This window comes from Buceros rhinoceros, unplaced genomic scaffold (genome assembly GCF_000710305.1).
Source record: "Buceros rhinoceros silvestris isolate BGI_N320 unplaced genomic scaffold, ASM71030v1 scaffold13010, whole genome shotgun sequence".
NCBI classification, from domain to species: domain Eukaryota; kingdom Metazoa; phylum Chordata; class Aves; order Bucerotiformes; family Bucerotidae; genus Buceros; species Buceros rhinoceros.
The window spans coordinates 13,852-36,137 of NW_010387955.1; the positions used below are offsets into that span (position 1 = coordinate 13,852).

Consider the following 22,286-nt stretch of genomic DNA (forward strand, 5'->3'; position numbering starts at 1 on the left):
GCAGGAATGGGAAAGAGGATTTTGTTCTCCAGTGGAATTGCCTGAGCCTGAACAAATGGTCAGGTCCCTTCATTCTGTTTAAAAACGTATATTGTCTTGGTCAGAAATATTTAATTAATTTTTTTTTCATCGGTACTGCCATTAAGTTGTTTTAATAGGCATATGGCTATAGATTCTTATTATCGAACTTACTCTGTGACAAACATTTTTTGGTTGTTTTCCCTTCTACTTTTTAAAAGAGCTTTTTCAAGATAGTTTCAGATTCTTGGCCAGGTTTAAATACTATTTGTCTTTAAAAGTAAAAGCATTACAGTGCAGAATATCTAGTGTGTTTCTTGGTGTTGGGTTTTTTTTTTTGACTGATAACCATATGGCGATGATGACAGATTCTTATTTGCTCTTAAGCTATAGGAGGTTGCTAGGGGTTGTCAGATGACACTTGCTCACATGAGAGCCATTAACAGGGTGTTGTAGCCAGTGCAACAACCTTGCAACTAAGGGCGAGTCACTGCAAAAGCAAGTATGCTTTTTTTAAGAGGCCATATGTTCAGTCTTGTGACTACATAATTGCCAGCTACCTAATCACATACCAGGAAACAAACATAGTTAAAGTCAATATTAGCTGTTGTATCTGCTACAGCTGTGCGCCAGGCTTGGCAGGAAAAACTCTTTAACAGCAGGAGCAAGTCTGCGATGGCTTCTGAAACTTGAAAGTCATGTCTACTCCTCTGTCTGAAATAATTGCAGCAGTACATTAGCTACAGCTGTCTTTCTGCATTAATGGCTTGTAGAATATATGAAGATATCTTTGCTTTTCTTTCCCCTAACAGGAAATTTGGCAGACTGTGTTCCTGTATAGGGAAGAAAGCTGATGGTAAATTACCATTGCTAATGGTTGATCTATACTAAAGAAATCTGCTTGAGGCTGTATCTCTTTAGTGGATATTTAGTTTCTTTGAGGGAGCTTTAGAAGAGGGTTTGTAGCAAACGAAAATGTGCGGGGGTACACCAAAAGCTGCAAATGGACAAAGAGCAAGAAACGACAGTGATGCACCATTTGGAAATAATCTCTCTTGCACCAAATTGGATGAAAGGATTAGAAAATCTTTGAGAGACCAAAGTGTCAGCTGTGCGAGCAAAGTGACTACTAGACTGCTGCAAAACAGGTATGCATGTACCTTTTTTGATATGTATGATTTTTGACAGAGAACGGACATTTTTAGTTGATATTAGCCTTTCTCACAAATGATTATAAATCTATTTTGTAAATAATCGGAGAGGTTTTATTAGAAGCTTATTCTTGTTGATGATGGTGACAGATCCTCCAGAAAGTCTTCCCTGTTGTTTGAAATTGAATCTGCGTTCTCGACTTGGATGTGTAAGATTTATGTATATGCCAACTGAGGCATGAAGGATAATTGCCTTTCTTTTCAGTTAAGGTTAAATAATCTTACCTTCTCTTTCTAGTTTTCTAATTAGTTTTCCTTATTTTTTGCTGCCTCCCTTGTTAGTGGGTCAAGTGGTAACAATGTACAGAGCAGACAGGAGAGAATGCTGTGAAGTGGAGGAGGAATGGAGAGGGGAACCCTCTGCTTTCCTTGTAAATGTCCTCGACCAAGCATTACATCAAAGTAATCTGGAGTATGAATAATGTTTCTTTGACTTCTTCATGGTGTGTTTTTCAGAGGTGTGCTAGTATATCTCCAAATGCCTGGGTTTCTACTGCAGCATAACCATGCTGAAATTTCAGTTTGGGGCAGCTTTTTCCAAATTCTAATGAATGTTCTACATTCAGGATTGCTGATCTAAGAAGCAGAAAAATATAGATGTATAGATAGGTTTCAGCCTTTTTATTTCTCTACCCTGTAGACCTTGCACTGAAGTAGTGAGGGGTTAGTCACTTTCAAAAACATTTTAAGGTTAGATGAAGTAGTTTTTGAATATAAGTTAATAGGTCGCTCTTCAGTTATTGCATGCATGCTGTTTGTTATAAAGGTGCACCAAAAGCCGCCTTTGTAAAGATCAGGGGTTTGGAGATCTGTGTTAACTGTAAATACTGATTCAAGACAGATTAGGACAAACTTTTTGTCACTTTTTTCAGAAACAAACAAGTCTGTTTTCCCTTAAGTATGAGAGATCGCCTTGCCTCCATGTGTGTATCTGTAATGGAAGAAAGTTTGAACAAACCAACAGAAAGTAGCTTATATGGCAATTTAAGAGAAAATGAAGCAAACTTAAGCTAATATGGAACCTGGGGAGAAACCTTGCCTGGGTATCTGTAAGTTGTTCCAAACTTGTGGCTTGCTTTCAAAAAAAATCTGTAGTGTTCTAGTATCTTTAGTAGACCTGATTTTCCTGTTGTGTGAATGTAGACAGCTTGATTTTATTTATTTTGACTTGAAGATTATCTTTATTAGTTCTAGCATCTTTCATATGCAGGAAAGATCATCTCTTAAGGTGAGGCTAGATAAGCTGAGCTGTTCAAACAGACCGCTGTAATCACGTTGCCTCTCCTTCGCTTTCTGGCCTTGTGCTGTTATCCTTTTTCCCCTTGGGCTGGCCTTAGCCTTTCCAATCCGTTCTCCTTAGGGAGACAGTTCAGCTCACTAAGCAGGCAGAAAACTGACTTGGGAACAAAAAAAATCAATTAACATTCTAACTAGCCTCAATACTTATTTGGAAATGTTCTTCGTGCCCTTTCCTAAAGGTATATAGCTCAATAGATGAAGTGAGTTAGTACAACTCATGCTGCCACCAAGAGGTGGAGGTTCCATTGCCTTGTACTTCTTCCTTCCTTTTTCCAGCTATGTTTCTGATCTGCCATCATGTGCTGGGACAGATTGTTGCTGCTGCAGAGAACTCAGTTAGTTTACAGGAGGGTCTAGCAATTACCAGAGCAGACATGAGTAATAAGGGTCACATAGTTACAAAAAGTGGAGAAAAGGTATGTGGGGCTTTTATTTTTTTGTGGTGAAATAAGAAAACATTTATGTTCAGTACAGACAGCCACATTTAACCTGGAATATGAACATTCACACAAGCTTGTATTAATTTAGCTAATTTTTAAGAGTATGCAGGACCCGGCATAATGCATTGTTTTTCAGTTAGCTGTCAGTCTCTTCACTTCTTTGCCTTTCTAGGGTGTAATGTTATCAGAAACCTGTTTTGTCATTTTGCAGCACATTGACACTCAGGTGGCTGAAAAAAAACCCCTACTGTAATTCTATTAATTTTATTTGTAACATCTGTTTTATAAGTCACGTAGCAATATGTATTCCTTAAGCACAGATCTTTCATAATTCTATTAGTTCTTAAACATAATTGAACATCCAAGATCTTTCTTGTATATGCAAAAGGAGAAAGTTTTTATATAAACAGGGCTTAGGCAAATGATGTTTCAGTTAGTGTTTAGAAAAAAAACTTTATTTTTGAAGGCTTTTTTAAAGCTGACTGAAGAAGCAGAAGTTCTCATCCAAGAGTAGTGATTGTAGCACATTTATTCTTGCTAAACATTCATAAGTGATATGAAGCTTTCTCTGGCGATTACGTAGTTGAGTTATCAGAAGTAACACTTTTGGGAGCAGGTATATATGCAAAACTACTTGTGTTCTGTGGCTTTCACGTAGCTTCTTTCAGCACTTCAGTGTGGTCGGATAAGCTGTTTTAGACAGAAATAAAGAAAAAGGAGACAATCAGCATTGTGACAGTTTAGATTTTACCAGGTAAGTACAGGGACAACAAGTGAGTCTTGAGACATGAAGTAGGATAGTGTTGGGAGTGGTGGTAAAGAGCTTAAGGGGCACTTCTGATATGAATAAACATCAATATTTGTTACAATTGGACATGGATTGAACAGTTAGAATCTCATAATGTGCAGCTGGAAAATAATGGACTTTTTGTAAGCACGTTGAGGGTTTGCTTTCTAGTCCAAAAGTGGAAGAATTCACAATTTCTGTAACAGAATCTCAAAATCAAAAATAGAAAATTCAGTCTAATAATGTGCAAATTCTGGCACAAGCTTTTCAAATTACACTTTCAGAATCTTCTCTTCCCCCATCCTCTACCTACCTCCCACAGATGGATCATGAGGACTTTTTTGTTGCCTTAAAGTTAACAGTGGTTCATATTGTGGCCTTGGAGGGGGAGAGGAAAGTCTTCACCGTTTTTGGAGGACAGAAATATGTATCCCTTGGTCAAACTTGGTGGTTGAAATTGATTAGTGAAATTAACAAATAATTGGGCAAGGTGAACCTGTACGCATATAGGTTGCCTAGGTGCAAAGGAGCCTTTTATCCTTAGAAAAAACCAGGGTAAAATATTGCTGCTGCCTGTTTCAGATATTTTGGTCTTTTTAGAAACAACTGATAGAAGAGTGAAAGGTGTTTTTCTTCTTAGTCAAACATTGAAGCATTTACTTTCTAACGTCTAAATGAACATTAAGCTATACTGTGCGGAAGTGTGGTGTATTTTTTTACGAACTGGTATTTTGTGCAAGAGATCTTATCTTTTTTCAAAAACTATATGTGAAGAAGAAACAAACTAGTACATGCCTTTCAGCATTGCTAAATAAACAAAAAGCTGATACAGAGATAAGTAATGGTTTGGAGTTTTAGTTTTTACAACATGTGAAAACGGAGTTGAAGGATGAGTCTGTGTACTATCTGCATTCAACACTCTGCTTTTAGGAGATGATTGTATACTCCCACTGTCCTGTTCTGGAGGCTGTATGTTATATAAGCTGGCTTAAACAATAAAGGGTGGAAGTACCATAAACAGTCTGCTCATCAGCTTTTGCAGAGAAAAACATCCTGATCATCTGACTAGTCTTGGGCCTGGTGCTAGATTCCTCATGGAAGTAATGAGACTGTGGATTTATATGCGTGTATGACTTGCCTGTAGATGAGCTTTATCTTGTCACGAGGTTTTAATAGGATGGGTCTCTTCTGTAATGGGTAGGACTGCTGCAGGAACGGTACCTGTGTTCTAGGTGATTCAAAGCCTGAAAGCAAAGATTTCATTAAAACATAAGTTTGATATTTGAATAGTACTGTAAGAAGCATTATCTGAAGTAGCTTCCCTAGATTTAACAGAGTATAGGGAATCTATAAAGCTCTGTACAATGGCTAATTTGTGGCTGTCTGGTACCAGAATCTGAAGTTCTGATAGATAGCAGCAATCTTTAATTCTAGCATGCTGTGTGGAAAAGGCATGCTGTGTAGAAGCAGGCTGTTAAATTGGCTTCACACCTTATACAGAATTTGGCACTGCACAAACAACATGATGTTTGCTTTACTGTGGAATGTGGGAGTTCACCTGTTCATAAAGAAATCTAAATTCATACAACACAAGTATTGAACATGCTTTTAGCATCAGTGGGCAGATGCAGGGCTGGATTGGCTCAATCTGTGCCTGAAATAAATCTTTCTCAGTTTAGACTTGCTGTCCTGTTGTCTGAACTATAGATCCTGCTGTGCCAGTCCTGGAGGTAAAATAAGGCTTTGCTCTTGCATGCAATTTATATTAAGGCCATAGAGATGTACCTCTTCTTTGCTGTTGAAAGGAGGGAAGACCTGTTGCCTTTTTAAGAAAGCAGCATAGTTACTTCAGATATTGTCTGTTGCAGAAAGTGTGTAGGTGACTAGTATAATTGAAGAGGTATCAGAGTACCTGGTACTGAAGGGCATCGGATTCATACAGCAAATTAGAATGAAGTCTAATGACTCTGACTTCTCATGGTGTAGTTGCTGCTCTCTGTATATGTGAGGTGTGTAGGATCTTTGTTGGGCAAGTTATCAACAATGGTATCAGGTCTGATCTCATGCAGGTTAACTTAATGCTGTGACACCCTTTGAAAGGAAAGACTTGAAAAGGAAACTGCCTGACACTCCTAGCACTTCGGAGGCAACATGTTTCCTCATTGTTGATGGCAAAACAGCCTTTAACATCATTCCATGATCTGGCTTTGAGGTGTACTGGACCCTTGTATATTATGCATATAGAGTATACTTGTATCAGAGTACCTTTCAGAGGAGATTATTCTGCCCTAAGGTATTTAAAAATAAAATAAAATCTTCCAGATGGATGAGGTCTTGCAGCTTTGAAAAAGGTGCTTATTTAGGCTTATTTTTCATTCTAGCTACATAGAAAGGGGAGTTGATATCTGAAATGCAAGATGAAGCACAAAGAAGAAACAAAGCTGGCTTTGCTTATAATGATTTTAAATTTGCCAGTCTCTGAGTGTACTCCTAAAGCAGTTGCCCTTGGTTACTTTGCTGACTGTAGGAGCTGATGGTGTTTCCTTCGCTAGAGCTTTATGGCTGTTAGCAGAGCGTGGAATAAAAGAAATACCTATTGAAGTTGTTGTCTTCCAGCTGTAAAGAGTTTTTGTGCTCTTCCCTCAAACCTTCCCCCTCTGTAGGGTATAGTTTAGGAAAATTCCAAAGAGAAACGTCCTTTTGGGTGGGAGATCAGTGTGGCCTTGAGTGAAGTCTATTATGCAATTTGTTAAACCAACAACTATGAATAACGGTAGCACTCTTGCCCCCTAGATGCGGTCTATCCAGGTCAGTGATGAGGCAATATGACTGAGCACTAGTGCGGTGTGACACTGCTTTATGCAGCAGCAGTTTTATTCCATTAATTCCAGTTTGTCAGCTATCTAACATGAAAAGCATTTTCTGTAACTGAACCTGAGGCCAAGTAACCCTCCATGCTCTAACATGTAGATTGACTCCTTTTGGTCTTGCCATCACGGGCATGATCAGTTGTCTTCCTCAGTGGTCTCCAGTAGTGCAAGGAGGCAAGTGGTGTGCTATGGTTGTCTCTGAGGTTCTGGCTTGCGATTCAGTCTGAAACAAAACAAGTATCTCAGTAGTATCTTGATTTCATCTACTAAATGAGTTTTATCGTAGTTGAAGTCACTGTAATGTTGCCATAATTATTGCTCTGTAAACCCTGAAACTTCAAAAAAGTAAGGGGAAAATAATGGAACAACATAAACCTTGTCTTTTAGTTACAAGAATTAAACTTCAGAAAAATCGTAACTTATATCAAGAACAGGTCAAAACGAATTGTGTTTGTGGTGTTAGGAGGAGAGAAGGATGAATCAGGGTGTACACCTTGAGCCTGTGAAAGGCTGTAGTAAAAGAGGATGGTAATCCATTGTTTTGCCTTGCAATTGGGATGACCCACACTGTACAGAGATGGGAGTAAATTTAAGAGTAGCTAAGGACTGGAGCTTGCTGAAACAGTTTTATGTTGTCTTTCTGGAAAATTTCGAAGAAAGATTGAATGAAAATTGGTCTGGCTGTGCCTGCCTGTGTATCAGCGACACTGGGCTCCTTGTAGTTCCTTTTTTTTTTTTTTTGGTTGGAGTTCTGGGATTACAGCCTGATTCTTGTAAATGCTGAATAAAAGATGTATTTGTCCAGTACCTATTTCTTCACTTAAACAAGCCTGCAAAGTAAGCACGTTATTTTAACATCTTGTGTTTATAACCTGCAGCTGGTCCTCTTCAGAGTTTGACTTGAATGAAATCCGCCTGATAGTTTACCAAGACTGTGAGAGGAGAGGCAGACAGGTCTTATTTGATTCCAAAGCAGTCCGCAAAATTGATGAAGCTGTGGTTCAGGTATGAAATGCTAATTTTGCTTTTGTCTTACTGCTCTTGTTTCCCTTCCCAAAAGCTGGAATTTTAGTATGTCAGTGAAATTTTCTTAATCGTGATCTTTCATTTGATCTTGATTCTGTGAGAGCTGCAACAGGAGTGTGTTAGATTCTGAAAAGCCTATGAACACATCTAGTATTTGTTATTTATAATATAAATATGGTATTGAAACTTAATGCCCAATTTAAGCAATCTATACCCTTTTAAACTGACTAGCTCCTTAGCCTTTTTAATGTTGACTGGGATTGCTTTTTGTTGTTGGCCTTGGGTGAACAGTCCCATTGTTCCAGCGCTGTCTAGCATGTCTCTAAATGTGTTTGTCATCCCTCGGTGCTTGGATTAGAAAAGTGGTTGGAGTTGATTTAATTCAGATAAAACCACTTTGGCTAACCATGCTATAATGTGGAAGACTGACACATGGCAATATATGACCACATAAGTTTTGGTGATACACACAGGAGGAAGAGTAGATGCTGTCAAGATGCATATGTCAGTTCTTCACACTGATCTCTAGGCACAGATTGTGGAGTAATGCTTCTAGCAAACTTGGGTGATTATTTTTTTTTTATGACAAGTAATACAATAGTATTTTCTGTTTTGTGGTTGTTTTGTGGTTTGTTGGTGGGTTTTTTCCTACTAGATCTGTTTCTCTTCTACGCTGAATTATTTCAATTGTTTGTTTGTTTTGAAGCCTTTGTTACAACAGCAGCTTCAGCATGTCAGACTAGCATGGTTTGTTGTAGAATCACTAGTGATATAAGAATAGTTATGACTTGTAGAAATTGCTTATGAGGATGCTTAAAAACAGTAGTCTCTATTTCTCTTGCACTGCAAATATGCCATTGTGCCAGATCAGTAAGTCTGAGCATCATCAGCTGATGACTGATCATCTGCTTAAGAGGGTAAATGGGTCAGACTGGTCTGTTAATCTTGCTTTCTCACCTCCCCCCCCTCCCTTCCCCCCCAATCAAGGTCATTAATTTGTATCTTAAAGCTGGTTTGAAACACAGCATGTGAGGAAAAAATATTTCTGGCTTCATTTAAATACTGAAATTATTTGACTTGCTTGAATACTTTAAAAGTCAACTGCAAAATTTCCTATCAAAAACTCTATGAAACACTGACATAAAACATATTATAATCTCCCTCATAACACATGATACAGGCTATAATCTGTTTTCTCACCAGACACTAATCTAGGTATCCTATTAAAACAGCCAACGGCATGCAAACACATAGATGTTAAAAAGTGATCTAGAATGTTTGGTCTTTTTTTTTGGTGTGTTATTCACTTAAAGTTAAGGCAGAATTGCTCTCAAGCTCAGTCCTGTTTAAACTGAAGTCAAGAAAGTGCGTATAAACTGTGCACTTATCCGTTTCCCTGAAAAGCAATGAAGCTTATTCACATTGAGTATTCAAATACATTGTTTGTCTTTAAAGTATGCAATAAACTTAACTGGGGGAGCTAGCAGGTCTGTATTCCATTTAACGATGTGTTTGTTTAATATACTGCGTCTCTTTTCAGTGTTTTAATCTCCAATTCTGTCTGCAGATGGTGTATATCGGACCACTTATATTAGGCATTTTTTTGTCAAAAGCTCATTAAACGTGACTACTGGCATTGGTGCATTTCTAAACCCCTAATTACAGTCACATTGGGATAAATAACCAATAGCCTATAAATTTGGTGTGTTATTCACTTAAAGTTAAGGCAGAATTGCTCTCAAGCTCAGTCCTGTTTAAACTGAAGTCAAGAAAGTGCTGTGCACTTATCCATTTCCCTGAAAAGCAATGAAGCTTATTCACATTGAGTATTCAAATACATTGTTTGTCTTTAAAGTATGCAATAAACTTAACTGGGGGAGCTAGCAGGTCTGTATTCCATTTAACGATGTGTTTGTTTAATATACTGCGTCTCTTTTCAGTGTTTTAATCTCCAATTCTGTCTGCAGATGGTGTATATCGGACCACTTATATTAGGCATTTTTTTGTCAAAAGCTCATTAAACGTGACTACTGGCATTGGTGCATTTCTAAACCCCTAATTACAGTCACATTGGGATAAATAACCAATAGCCTATAAATACTGTGCCAGGAAAAACTGTTCAAAAGGAGTACAGATACAGGATAAAATATAGAAGTCCAGGGTTTTACTTTTTTTGAACATGCTAGTAGGATTGTTTTAAAATTGGTAAAGGAGCTGTACTCACTGTAGTTTAAACTCAACTTTTTAAAAAAAGACAGATCATCTGTTCCTTGGCTTGCTCTTCCTCTTCTGCATCTTTCCTTTTGCTCGTTTCATCATCTTGTCATTGTGACTTGAGTATTCTAAAACTTATTAGAGTTACTGCACTGTAGTATTAAAGTGTTCATTTAAAGATCAGTCTTGCGGAATATTGGGTTCTACTTTTATTTCTGTTTAATTTCCAGTTATCGTTCCTTTCTCGTCTTGCTGAGCCCAAAATATGTGATGTAAATTTGGTTATGAATGCTTTTTACTAGTGTCTAGGTTATTAGTACTAGTTTTGCCTGCTTGCTTGTTTTTTCTGTAAACTATCTACATGTACCTTGTTGACATTTAAAAAAAGAATTTAGTTCATCTCTGCCAGTGCATGTTCCCAGTGAGGAAACCATGCTGGCACAAAATGAGACTTATAAAAATACCCTTCGTTTCAATGTTCACCAAGTGAAGGAGTGTTTACGTTAATACACTTTAAAGATATGTTCATTAAGGGATTACGAATTTCTTAAATATATGAGGTTTGAGCATGTGAGATAAGCTTTCTAAGACATTCTAAACAGTTTCCCTTGCTGAAAGGTTATAATTTTGCGCCCTTCATAGAAATAATTTCAAGTGCATGTGAGAAGTATGTTTGAAATGATGTGGCTCTTTTAACTGACATCTAAGGGTCATTCAAAGTGGGGGGGAAAAAAGCAGCTGTTATAGAAAACAAGAAACTCACTGAGGTTTTTGTTTGTTTTTTTTTTTTTTCAAGAAAAGTGTATTAAGCAAATTCCAATGAATTTAAATGCAGCTTGTATCATGAAACATGTATGGAAAAACATTAATGTAATCTCTATCTTTCTGAGCTTCCTCTACACCTTTCTGATTAGTTCTAAAATGTGAAAACATAGTGACTTGAGAGTAAACTTTGAATTAAGCAATTATCTGGATTTAAACATTCATTTGCCTAATTTTTTTTTTCTTTTTATGCAACTCTTTTACAGGTCTCATAAGTAGATTTTATAACTTGATAATTCTACCAAATGATGCATTATTCACCCCTTGTTGTTTTTGGCTGTTCTTCTGTTTAAGAAATCTGTTAATAAATTGGACAGCAAAAGTTACATGCAATTTGAGTGATTAATTGTGCAAATGATTACAGAAATTGGGTTTGTAAGCAATGCATAAGCTGAAACTTTGTTTACATAAACTTTGGCAAATGTTACACAGAGCAATTCATAACAGTTGGGAATAATCTTCCAGTGGAACTTTAATTACTCTGTGTGATATTGTGAAAATTTGTCTGACAATATTGATGTGAGAGTAGTTCTGCACTTTCTCTGATGCTGGCCTTTTAAAAAATCTTTTAAAACTGATAACGTATTTTTTTTTAACCAGATAAGAGTATCTTTTAGTTCTGTTCCTTACCTGTAGTTTAAGAAAAATCTTGCTGTGGCATGTTTACAGATGGGAGTTCTCATATTTGCTGTAATTGTTTTCATCATATTTCTCTGTTTTGACACAGAAAACAGCAGAGGATGCTTCTGTAAAGTCTTCTGCCAAGAGCTGCCAAACAAGCAATGGGAACAACAATATTTCTTCCCATAGTCCGTCAATAAGCTGTATGCAAAATATCAAAGAGCAGATACCGAGGTATCAGGTAAAGTTTGTTACTTTTCTTGCTTGTATGTATCCATTCCCCTGAAGAAGTCTGTTCTCTGTTCTCTTTTTGAAAGATGTCTACCTATATGCTTCATGCCTGTTTCTGAAGAAGCTGTTGAACATGGTGTATTAAGAGTCACTTCAATGTGTCTTGCTGTAACATCAGATTTTTAAGAGAACTACTTTTTACGTACTCTGCTTCTCAATAAAAGCATAAACATTTAATCTAGAAAAATGTCATTTGAAGCATGTGTAGATTAAGGTAGGGGAAAAATGTATTTAACTAGAAGGCAGGTGATTTCCGTCAGAATTAAAAAAAACTTCTCTCCGTTTGCTGTTTATGATCTATCTTTTGAAACTAAATAAGATATTGGTCTGATTATACTTAGAAACAGTCTTCGCAAATTATTTCCCAATCAGGAATGTTTCCAAGAAGCTTTATGTAAGGCCAGGGAAGAATTTACTCATTTGAATAAGGATACAGTTTAATACTTGGGGATCCAGACTACAGAATCTAAGTCCTGTGAACAAGTTTCACCAAACACTCTATTACATGGAAGTGTTGCTGGACACAGCTATTTCTTTGGAAATGCAGTAGTTGGTTTTTTTCTTCTTTCTTGCCTTTGGAGGCTTTCTTGGAACAAGGGTAACAATGCCCATCTAGTGAGCAAAACAGAGTATGTCTTCCAGCTGCGCTTTCTTGTACTTGCACTCGGTGTGTTAGAATCACACAGGATCTTAGTCTGCATGGAAAAGCAGAACTTGTCCATTCAAAGTGTAGCACTCTGGCACTATATTAAACTGAAAAAGTATGCCAAGTTGTTACTGACTTTGATCTTCCCGTCTTCTTGTCCACATAGTACACCAGACCAGCCTCTGATGTCAACATGCTGGGAGAAATGATGTTTGGCTCAGTGGCAATGAGTTACAAAGGCTCCACCTTGAAAATTCACTATATACGGTGAGTGTCCTTTTCTGTTACTCACTCTCTTGTCAGGCACTTGGGATCGATGACTCACTGAAATGACTGTTTATCCTTTCAGCTCTCCCCCACAGCTGATGATAAGTAAAGTCTTCTCAGCCAGGGTAGGAAGCTTCAGTGGAAGCAACTATAAGTAAGGACATATTTTAATTTCTTTTTTCTTCCCCATCCAATGCTGTTGTCTTTCCTTCTTTCTTCTTTTGTAGTCCTTCTGTCACTGCTTCTGAATTTGACTAAGCTGAAGCGGAAAACTCTAGCAGAAAATCAGAAATGGTGGCTGTGGAGAAGGATTCTCTTGATAGATCCCAGACAGGTCACTCAAGTTTAGAAATTAAAATCTCTCTGATTTTTTGCTTCTTAATTTGTCCAGGGTATGCAATAAACTTCAGAGGTTAGGTGCTTTGGACAGTCAAAGCCTCTGTCTCTTCCTGCTGCTGGAAGGGTGACCGTGGGATATATGTTGAGAAAGTATCCCTGTGTCCTGCTTCTGTTTCCTTCAACAGTGACAGAAGATACACCGTTACTCACTTGTTCCCTTTTATCCCTGTCCCAAAAATGGGCATATGTGAATAAACCGAATCCCAAATGTGACATACAGAAACTTAGAAGAATTCAAAGAGGGATTCTATATAGAAAATAAATGCCTGTTTTCTTACAATTTCAGAAAGCCTCCTGCTCCTTGATTGTAAGTTTAATCCTAAACCTTCTTTTTCTCCATAATATGAGCCCGATTCTCAAGCTAATATTAATGCCTATTGATCATATTCCTAAGGAACACTGGCTTTCCCCCCTTTTGTAGCTTACAAGATAGCTTTGAATACATCAACCAAGATCCCAGCCTGGGAAAGCTGAGCTCGAATCAGAATGGTTTGGGAACCTGTCGCAGTGGAAGTAATTTAGGTAAATATTTCTAGGTTCTATGTCTTTCTGAAAACATAAGGCCATCTGTTCCTTCAGGTTTTTTTTTCCTGTGCATCACCTTCTTTCTTTTATTTTTTTCTTTTTTGCATTGCATTTTCTCTACATTGCTTTTGTTTCCTAGGTGTGTTACAGCTGTGTAGCAGCAAACTGCTGCAGGGTGTGTCTGAAGGAGGTCCCCTCCGGCTCATCCGCAGTGCTTCTTTCTTTGCAGGTTTGTGTGGAATGCCAGCCACAGTGTGACACATCCATATGCACAAACAAATCCAGCTCCTTCTGAATCCTTGCAGGACATACATAATTACTCTCTAGAAACAGAAAGGGCTAAAATAGTGACAACAGATGTATCTGGCTAATACTTAAAAATAATTCTTCCCCCCAAAATTAGCTAAATTAATTGCTTTTTGTTCATATTTCTTTTCTAATTCCTCCATTTAATTTTAAAGGTATTTTCATGCAGTGTTTTTAATGATAAACGAGCCCTTATGTTTCTTAGAGAATTTGTGTTTCCTGGCTTACAGCTGGTTTCTTGCAGTTGTGCCAGGTGTCTTGCCTGGTGTACAGCTTCTTTTTCTCTTGCCTTTTGCTGCTCTTTTTTTTTTTTAATTTGATGGCAGACATTTGCAATTAATTCTTGAGTTAAGTCTGGGAGACTTTAAGGGTTTTATCTTTAACAAAATCAATTTCTTTAATTTTCAAAACTAAACTACATGAAGTCTGATTTTACAGGCGTATTGATGACCCATGCAGGTTGGTAGATCTTAGGCCTAGGTAGATCTTCGGCTTAGATTCTACTAATTGCAAAAATGTGAACTGGAATGCAGTTTCTTCACAACCTTTGCAAATCTTGCATGCTGTACAGTTTGAGTGACTCTGCACTACTAACACTTCGATGTAATTCAGCATAGGCTGAATGTGAGGCTTTGGGGATAGTGAATCTCTGCTTGGGGAGTGAGTCTGAAGCGTAATGGACCCTATATTTGACTCTTTCATTATGATTCTAACCTATATAAAATGACAACCTTGCACACCTGAAAAAAAAAAAAGTCAAGAGTAGCAGATGGGGGGGTACCAGCAGCTTTCGTTTTCAAAGCATATGTGATTTCTGATAAGGTACACTGTATTCGCATTCTTAAGCTTCTTTAGAGATGTTTTTAGACTGCGGTGAATAACCAGCTTCCTCGAGTAATATGGTAGTATGGGAACACTGTTTGCTGCCACTTCTGCTCACCCATACCGCTTACTTGGAGTACAGGATTTTACTTTGCTGTTTTGTGACCTTTAAACTTAAACATTTTTTTTTAAATGTTGACAAATGGTATGATGAGTTATGTAATATTTTCTATTGATTTGATCTATTTGTTTTAGCACACAGCACACCTGTTGATATGCCTAGCAGAGGACAAAACGAGGACAGAGATAGCGGCATTGCTCGGTCAGGTATCTGCTGTCTGTCTTGTTTGCCTGCTTTCGTAATTATATTGCAGTCCTTTGGTGCAGTGATTCACCTGAAATATAGGCACATTTTTGGATCTGTTGAGTGGTTTTCCTTCTACTTTTGCCACAAGCTCTAATGCAAGAATATTTGTAATGATATTTGTTGTTTACAGCCATAATTTTCTGGATTCTTAGTTTATAATTTGGTGGAAGAGCTGGCTGAAGCCTTAGTAAAGCAAGGGAAAAAGTTTTTGCACTGAATAGGAAAAGGAGGCTAAGAGATCAGGACATCTGTACTTCGTAATGGGAGATCAACACCCCTTAGGATAGAATGCTTTTAATGAGAATAAGCAGACTTTTAGTATGTTCTAGTAGGGAAGATTTCTGAATTTATAAGAAACGAATGTCCTCAGGCAGCAAGATCTATTTAAAATAATAATTGTTTCTTCTGTTGCAAGTAAATTACGTGAAAAAACGTCAGCAAGCAAGAGCAGTATTTGTGGGAATTTGTTCCCAGTTAGAGTATGAAGAAGAATTTTTACCCAGCGCTCCTTGTAATTCATAGATGTGGGATTTCTTACTTTCTTGATAGCATCTCTGAGCAGCCTTCTGGTCACTCCTTTTCCATCTCCAAGCTCTTCATCATCATCTTCCAGCAGCTACCAACGTCGCTGGCTCCGAAGTCAGACAACCAGTTTAGAAAATGGAATTATTCCAAGGTGGTGAGTGTAACACCTTTCTTATTACAACAGCTGTTTAGCAGTAATTTAAGCTAAGTAGAGCTTCAGCTTCTTTTCTTTGAAAGGACAAATCCTGTCATTAAATGCTCACAATTCAGTCTAAATTCTCTGCATGTTATGTAAGATTGACAATGTGAAGAAAGATCAAGTTTTGGCTGAATAGGAACTGCAAGGCCTGATTTGAAATATACTTATTTCATTGAACATGAAGGCTGCATCTGAGGCCACATTCTGAAAAGCAAATTAAACCGTTTCTGAAGGAGCAGAGCATCCTGTTGAGATGAAAGGGACTGTAACAGCACTGCTACCATAATTACATTATACTATGATGAACTCTGACTAGTGAGCAGTTACTGAAATTTTGGAGTAGTAGCTCATGATGACTCTCTTGGCTGGTACAGGATGTTCCTGATGTGACTTCTGCCAAAACAGGAAGAAAAAAAGAGCTGTGATCAAAAAGCTTGGCTTCTGTTTTGGAATTTTATTAGCTTTTGTAGCTCAATGGCATAACAAAGCATGGAATGCAGCAGACCTTTCATAGCTAATAAGCAAATTCTTCCCTTGTCAGTTACAAAATAGCAAATGATTCTTGATTATTTGCTTTTATGTATGCATCCACCTGCACCCAGAGATAGCATGGAATTAGAGGAGAGCTACAAGAAATTTCTACTGTTTGCTGTCTCTCCCTCTTCACTGTTCTCGGTTAAGAGTAGCTTTAAAATATGTCATCCATAAAAAATAAAAAGACTTATTTCCCTTGTGTCAGCACTTGATGTTTTATCCTGGATATTCTTACTGAATGACTTTAAAGATGAAGAATTGTGCAGTGGTGCTAATGTAACAGTCAGTGCTTTCTAAATCATGCTTGCAGTTGAGAATAAGCTAGTAAACATTTTGTTTTCAGTAAAATGAAGTACTTTTTAGCCTAGTTTCCTAAAGAAATAAGGTTGAGAGCAGTGCATGCAAAAAAAAGCTTAAACATTTAGGATAAATACAAAGAGAATTTCATCCCAGTTTAAGAAGCAGCCAAAGTTTCACAAATAGAAATTTCCTAAAGGTGTTAACGAAAGTAACAAATTTTTTAGAGGAAAGTAGCCTTTTGGGGCTGCTTGTTTGCTGTAGGGAGTAGGTTGTGTTTCTTCCATGTTGGAGAATCTATGTTAAAACATTTAGAATAAATACAAAGAGAATTTCATTCCAGTTTAAGAAGTAGCCGAAGTTTCACAAACAGAAATTTCCTAAAGGTGTTACGAAAGTAACAAATTTTTTAGAGGAAAGTAGGTGCATGCAAAAAAAAGCTTAAACATTTAGGATAAATACAAAGAGAATTTCATCCCAGTTTAAGAAGCAGCCAAAGTTTCACAAATAGAAATTTCCTAAAGGTGTTAACGAAAGTAACAAATTTTTTAGAGGAAAGTAGCCTTTTGGGGCTGCTTGTTTGCTGTAGGGAGTAGGTTGTGTTTCTTCCATGTTGGAGAATCTATGCTGGGGAAAGATACTGGAAACAGGACATTATTATTTCCACTATCTAGAACTGCTATTGAATTGCAAAAAAGCAAATATTCAAAGCAAAAAAGTCTCTTCAGATACTTGTTTTCTGATTACTTGGTAGAGAAATAGTAGGCTTCTGGTTGAATACTTCAGTGACAGCAGAGTTTGCACTTGATTTTGTACAGCCAAGATTCTGCAGTTGCTGTGACTAATGTTTGAGGCCAATAGCTCAAAGAAAATGAGATGTTTAGCTGGAACTTCATGTAGCCAGTTGGCAAGCAAGCTAGATTAGCAGCTGCTTTGAAAAAGCTTCTCTCACAGACCTAAATTATTTGATTTCTGTTCCTGGGAAGCAGTACAAAAGCCTGTGATGTTTCTTAGATGCTAACTGACCATCCTTTCCCAACTTCCTTGGGAATTTCTGTCTCTGCATGCAAGTTCCTGAAGTTCAAATGAGGTTATGTTTTTGTCTTGATCTCTGGTTTCCCACAAGCTGTTTTTTGCTGGAGTTTTATTGTGTGTGGTTTTTCCTGTATTCCTGGACTAATACCTCTATGATGAGAAACTGTTGTATATTTAACTTGGTCAAACCAATTAAACTATAAACCACTTATTTTTAGAATGAATGCTTAGCATTCAGGCTCTGCTCTTGTTAATTGCTTCATAGAAGTTTATAAATGACACAGGCTTCATTTCAAGATAATTCTGATATGAAAAGCCTTCAAGGCTTTAATTACCACTCACTGATATTGCAGTCTTAACTTAAAAAGAAACCCCAAACCCAAGCTATTTCCGTATGAGGGGCTGCTGCTCTGAATGTCTCCGTTTGTGTTCTAATGGCCTTCTTTTCTGTTCTTACCCTTCTCCCTGTGTAATTTCTCGTTTTTCAATTAAGTCTTTCCAAAAGACGTTTTGACCTTACTATTTTACTCATTGATGTTTATGTTTCAAGGGCTTCTTTTTTCTGTGAAATTGATCGAGAAACTTTTTAAGCAAGAAAAATAATAGTTCTGTAAATCTAGCAACATCAATATCTAGCAATGCAAATTGCTAGATTTGCAATGCAAATATTTATGGAGCAACAGGGTGAGGGGTTTCAGTAATCACAGAAGACGTACACTGGGCTGAGTCTTGTGGATATCATCCAAATAATTTGCCTGTGCAAAGGACTAGCTTAGAATTTAGATCAGATTTGGAACTTTTCTAATTAAGTCTTGAAAATCTCCGAGGATGGGGATTCCACAGCCTCTCTGAACAGTGCCCTCTGGTGTGTTGACCATTTCCCCCCCATTTGGCATCATCTGCAAACTTACTGAAGGTGCGTTTGCACCTTGTCCAATATTGAAAATTGGCATAACCGAGACGTGTGGCAGAACTATCAAGCGAATAAACTGAACTTGCGAAATAATAATGGTTGTAAAATAGCTGCTGGTTTTTTGTTGTCTTTTTAGCAGAAAACAAAGCTTTTTAAAATTAAGTATATCTAACTTTGAGCTAGGCACACATGTATTTGTAGCTGTTAATTCTGTGTTTTCACAGTAATTACTGAGTAGTGACATTTTGTCTTCAATTAAAATAGAAAGTTTTATTTTGCGTGATTAAGTGCTTTAAAACACCCATCTTAAGATGCTGAAAAAGTTTCCCAACTTCCCTCATGAGCACCAGTACAGATTTAAGAGCATCATGGACACACAGCTGAGGACTTAGGCAGGATCTTAAGTGTTGGATGCCATTCAGATCTCTGAAATTACCTTTAACCTTCTTTCCTCATGATTTTGTGTGTTGTGTTGCTATTCCCTGTTAATCTTCCTTGAAAATAAATCCAGAAGGAGGGATTTTATAGTAGCTCTGTTTCAGAGGAAAGTGTCCACACTACTTCGGGAACTGGCCTCTTTAGGGCTTGCCTTCCTCCGACCTGAGGAAACATAGGTCTTATCCATCAAAATCCTGGGTATCCTCTGTTCAGAGATAGGTGACAGCAAAGTGTGCTGTAGTCAGTCAAAGGAGACCTAATAATAAACTACCCTCTACTATGTAGAGAGTTACGGATAGAAGACAAATTACCTCTCAGTATGTAGCTAACTGTCCTAACAAATCTGTTTTACAGGTCCACTGAAGAGATGTTTAGTATGGCTGATGAAAGCTGCAGCTCCAATCCTGCAGTGGTTCGGAGGAAAAAAATTGCAATCAGCATAATCTTTAATCTGCCTGAAAAAGAAGAAGCACAGAGGAACTTCCAGGATTTCTTTTTCTCTCATTTTCCACTTTTTGAATCTCACATGAACAAGCTGAAATATGCAATAGAAAAGGTATGGAATACTAGTTTGGCTTAATGTGGAAAAATAAGTGTCAAACAGAATTAAATATTCTAGAATCTGATAGATGAAGAGTGGGAGAAGGTGCATGATTTCAAGCTTCCATCCTTCCTTGCACATGTAGTCTTGAGCCTGAGCCCAGTGTAGGAATTCAGCATTTGCTGAAAAAGAGATGTGGTTTGTTTTCTAGTCAGAATGCGAATAGAGAGTTTTATTCTATGGATTTTTCTTTTTTTGTCCTTCTCACTGTATTTCATACTGATGTTTTCTCAACTCTCTGGAAACTGTGGAAATTATGGTATTCTGTCCTTCCGTGCAGTAACTGAGACACACAAAATGTTTGTTGCTGTCTTCCCTTTACTCTCTCAAAAATGTTCTCTTCTCTTTCCACGTCCACTCTTAGGGATTGGTTTCTCATGAGGTGGAGGGAGGTTGGTAGCTATTGCTGTCTTGAGTGGCTGTATAGCACCGGGGCTAGATCTTAGTTAAACTTTTGACATGTTAATGAAGCTTAAAAAGATGAAGAATGTGAATCCTTTAAGAAGCTGTTTTGTGTCTTTAACTCTTAATCAAGGCCATGATCTCATGTAGAAAAATAGCAGAATCCAGCCAAAGGGTGCAGGTTTATATCAGCCGTGTCATGGATGCCCTGGGAGAATTCAGGTGAGTTGATGGAGAGCTCTTCTCATGCCTCTCTAAAGATATTTGTTATTTCCAGTTATATGCAACTGAATGCAGGGTCATGTAATTTAGCCAGTCTTGAAGTCGGTATGAATGAATTTTCTGTTTTGGGTATTGGGTAAATGATTTTAGAAAACTGTAGCAAAACCAGTTCAGCTATTTTCAGAGTGGGAGTAAAAGTAGTTTTGTTGCACTCACCTGCACCTGGGCCTGTCAGTGAAAGTCTAAGATCTCGTCAAGAGTTGGCTTCTGCTGATGCCTGTGCACACAAGTGGAATGATTATGGCATTCAGGCAGATGAGTTGTCTACTCTTAGACATAGATGCTGATCAGTGTAACTGACAAGAAATTTGTTGTCAAAGGCTTTCTTTTTCCAACCTGCTAGAGGAAGTAATGGACAGGGTCCTGGGAGAGAAAGAGACCAGACTTTGGTGGGATGGAGTTTTTGTAATGTCTGGAATGTGGAATTGAATGACTGCAATGAATAGAATGGGCTCTATCCTCCCTCAATGATTTCTGAATTGTTTCTCTGAATACAAATACACAGGGGAATGCAAGAAAGGAAGGACAAATATGTAATTCATATGCAGGCACTAAGTTACTGGTACACTGAGTTAAACAGACTGGTGTTCTGGGACACTAGTAATTAGTGTGTCTGGAAAACTCTTCCAGTTTTAGTCTCGTAGATCTTAGAAAAAAGAATCAGTGGACAGTAGAAGAGGAAAGGGGCTTACTTGTATTTGCAAGATTGAAATCTGCATATTAACACTTTTTGGGAATTTTCTTTGAGCAGAGTTACCATCTGGAACCTGTATTCTGTTCCAAGGATTGCAGAGCCCGTGTGGCTTAATATGATGTCCAGCACCCTGGAAAAGAATCAGCTATGCCAGCATTTTCTTAAAGAATTTACTTTTCTGATAGAACAGATCAACAAAAATCAGTAAGCTTCCCCCCGTCTCCTTTTCTCAAAAAAAGCTTGTGAGCTTGTCAGTGTATGTGGATATGGTAAAGCACTTAAAGGGATATTCTTTTGTGGGTGTTATTTTGGTTGTATTCTTTTTTCCTAGGTTCTTTGCTGCTTTGTTAACTGCGGTGCTGACATATCATCTGGCTTGGGTCCCAACAGTAATGCCGGTTGACCATCCTCCTATAAAGGCCTTCTCTGAGAAGCGCACATCACAGTCTGTGAACATGCTGGCAAAATCCCATCCATATAACCCTCTCTGGGCACAGCTGGGTCAGTAGGAAATGGAAAACCTCAGATTTCTCTATAACTAGCACTTTCCTGCATCTACTCCTCAGATTCCAAGAGCTACGTGTGATCCAGATCACGTTTGCTGATGTGCTCTGCTGTCAGCTAGGCAGAGCTACCACAGATGTTTTGTGTCTGGTTAAACAGAGCATTTGGAGGCCTGTGTGCATAGCCTGAGTCTCTGCTTCTTTCCGTGGTCCCTTGTTGTCGTCATCCTGTTACAGTGCCTGGTTAAGTAACTTGGTATAGAAGTATGAAGATAGTTCACAACACTTGCACCATCTGAGCAGTTTGGGAAGAACACGAGGGAACTGACTGCATTAAGGGAAGTTCTCCTGGAGGCCTCTTGTAGTTAGCTGAAGCTGCCCTGGCTACCTCCTTTTATATCTTTCTCACAGAGCTAGGATGGAAATTAAGACAAGAGAGTAGAAGTCTGGCAACTGACGGTATCTCTATTCATTCACAGTCATGTGAGTGGGCTTGGGTCAAGATTTTCTTTCTATGCCCAGCTCCTCAGGCTGTTCTCTGACATATTTTATAGCTTATAAATTATCTTGACACAAGGGATTAAATAACTCTTGTCAAATGAGTAGGTGAGTGAGAGCTGAGAGAATAACAAAATCCTCGAAAATTCCTCCTCTTCTTGGCAGCAGCTGTGAGCCTGACATCAGATTGGCCTTTTAACTTTTAACTGATAAGCTATTTTGCCATGTAAAATAACACACGTGCACGCTAAAGCAATAATGTGACTTCCACACCATACTACTGGTTGTGTTTCTTGCCAATTGTCTCAGTTATGTTTGTTATTCTCAGCACTCTTTATGAAACTAAGAATTGCTCCCTTGGCCATGTCGTTGTAGTAAAGTGTTTCCTGTTTTAGGATGTCTTTAAAATGTTACGCAGAGGAGTAATGGATCAG

The 22,286-nt window shown here is 37.9% G+C and overlaps 1 protein-coding gene across 1 annotated transcript; it reads left to right on the plus strand.

Moving 5' to 3' along the window:
* Positions 1–993: 993 nt before the first annotated feature.
* FNIP2 (folliculin interacting protein 2) lies at positions 994–21,352 on the plus strand (the record flags this gene model as incomplete). Its single annotated transcript, XM_010141055.1, has 13 exons — positions 994–1,166; positions 7,504–7,630; positions 11,415–11,549; positions 12,412–12,512; positions 12,595–12,666; positions 13,333–13,433; positions 13,576–13,665; positions 14,820–14,891; positions 15,481–15,610; positions 19,227–19,428; positions 20,009–20,097; positions 20,909–21,055; positions 21,183–21,352. Coding segments are annotated over exons 1-13 (1,609 nt in total), but the record flags the coding sequence as incomplete, so codon positions are not given.
* Between the last annotated feature and the right edge of the window lie 934 nt (positions 21,353–22,286).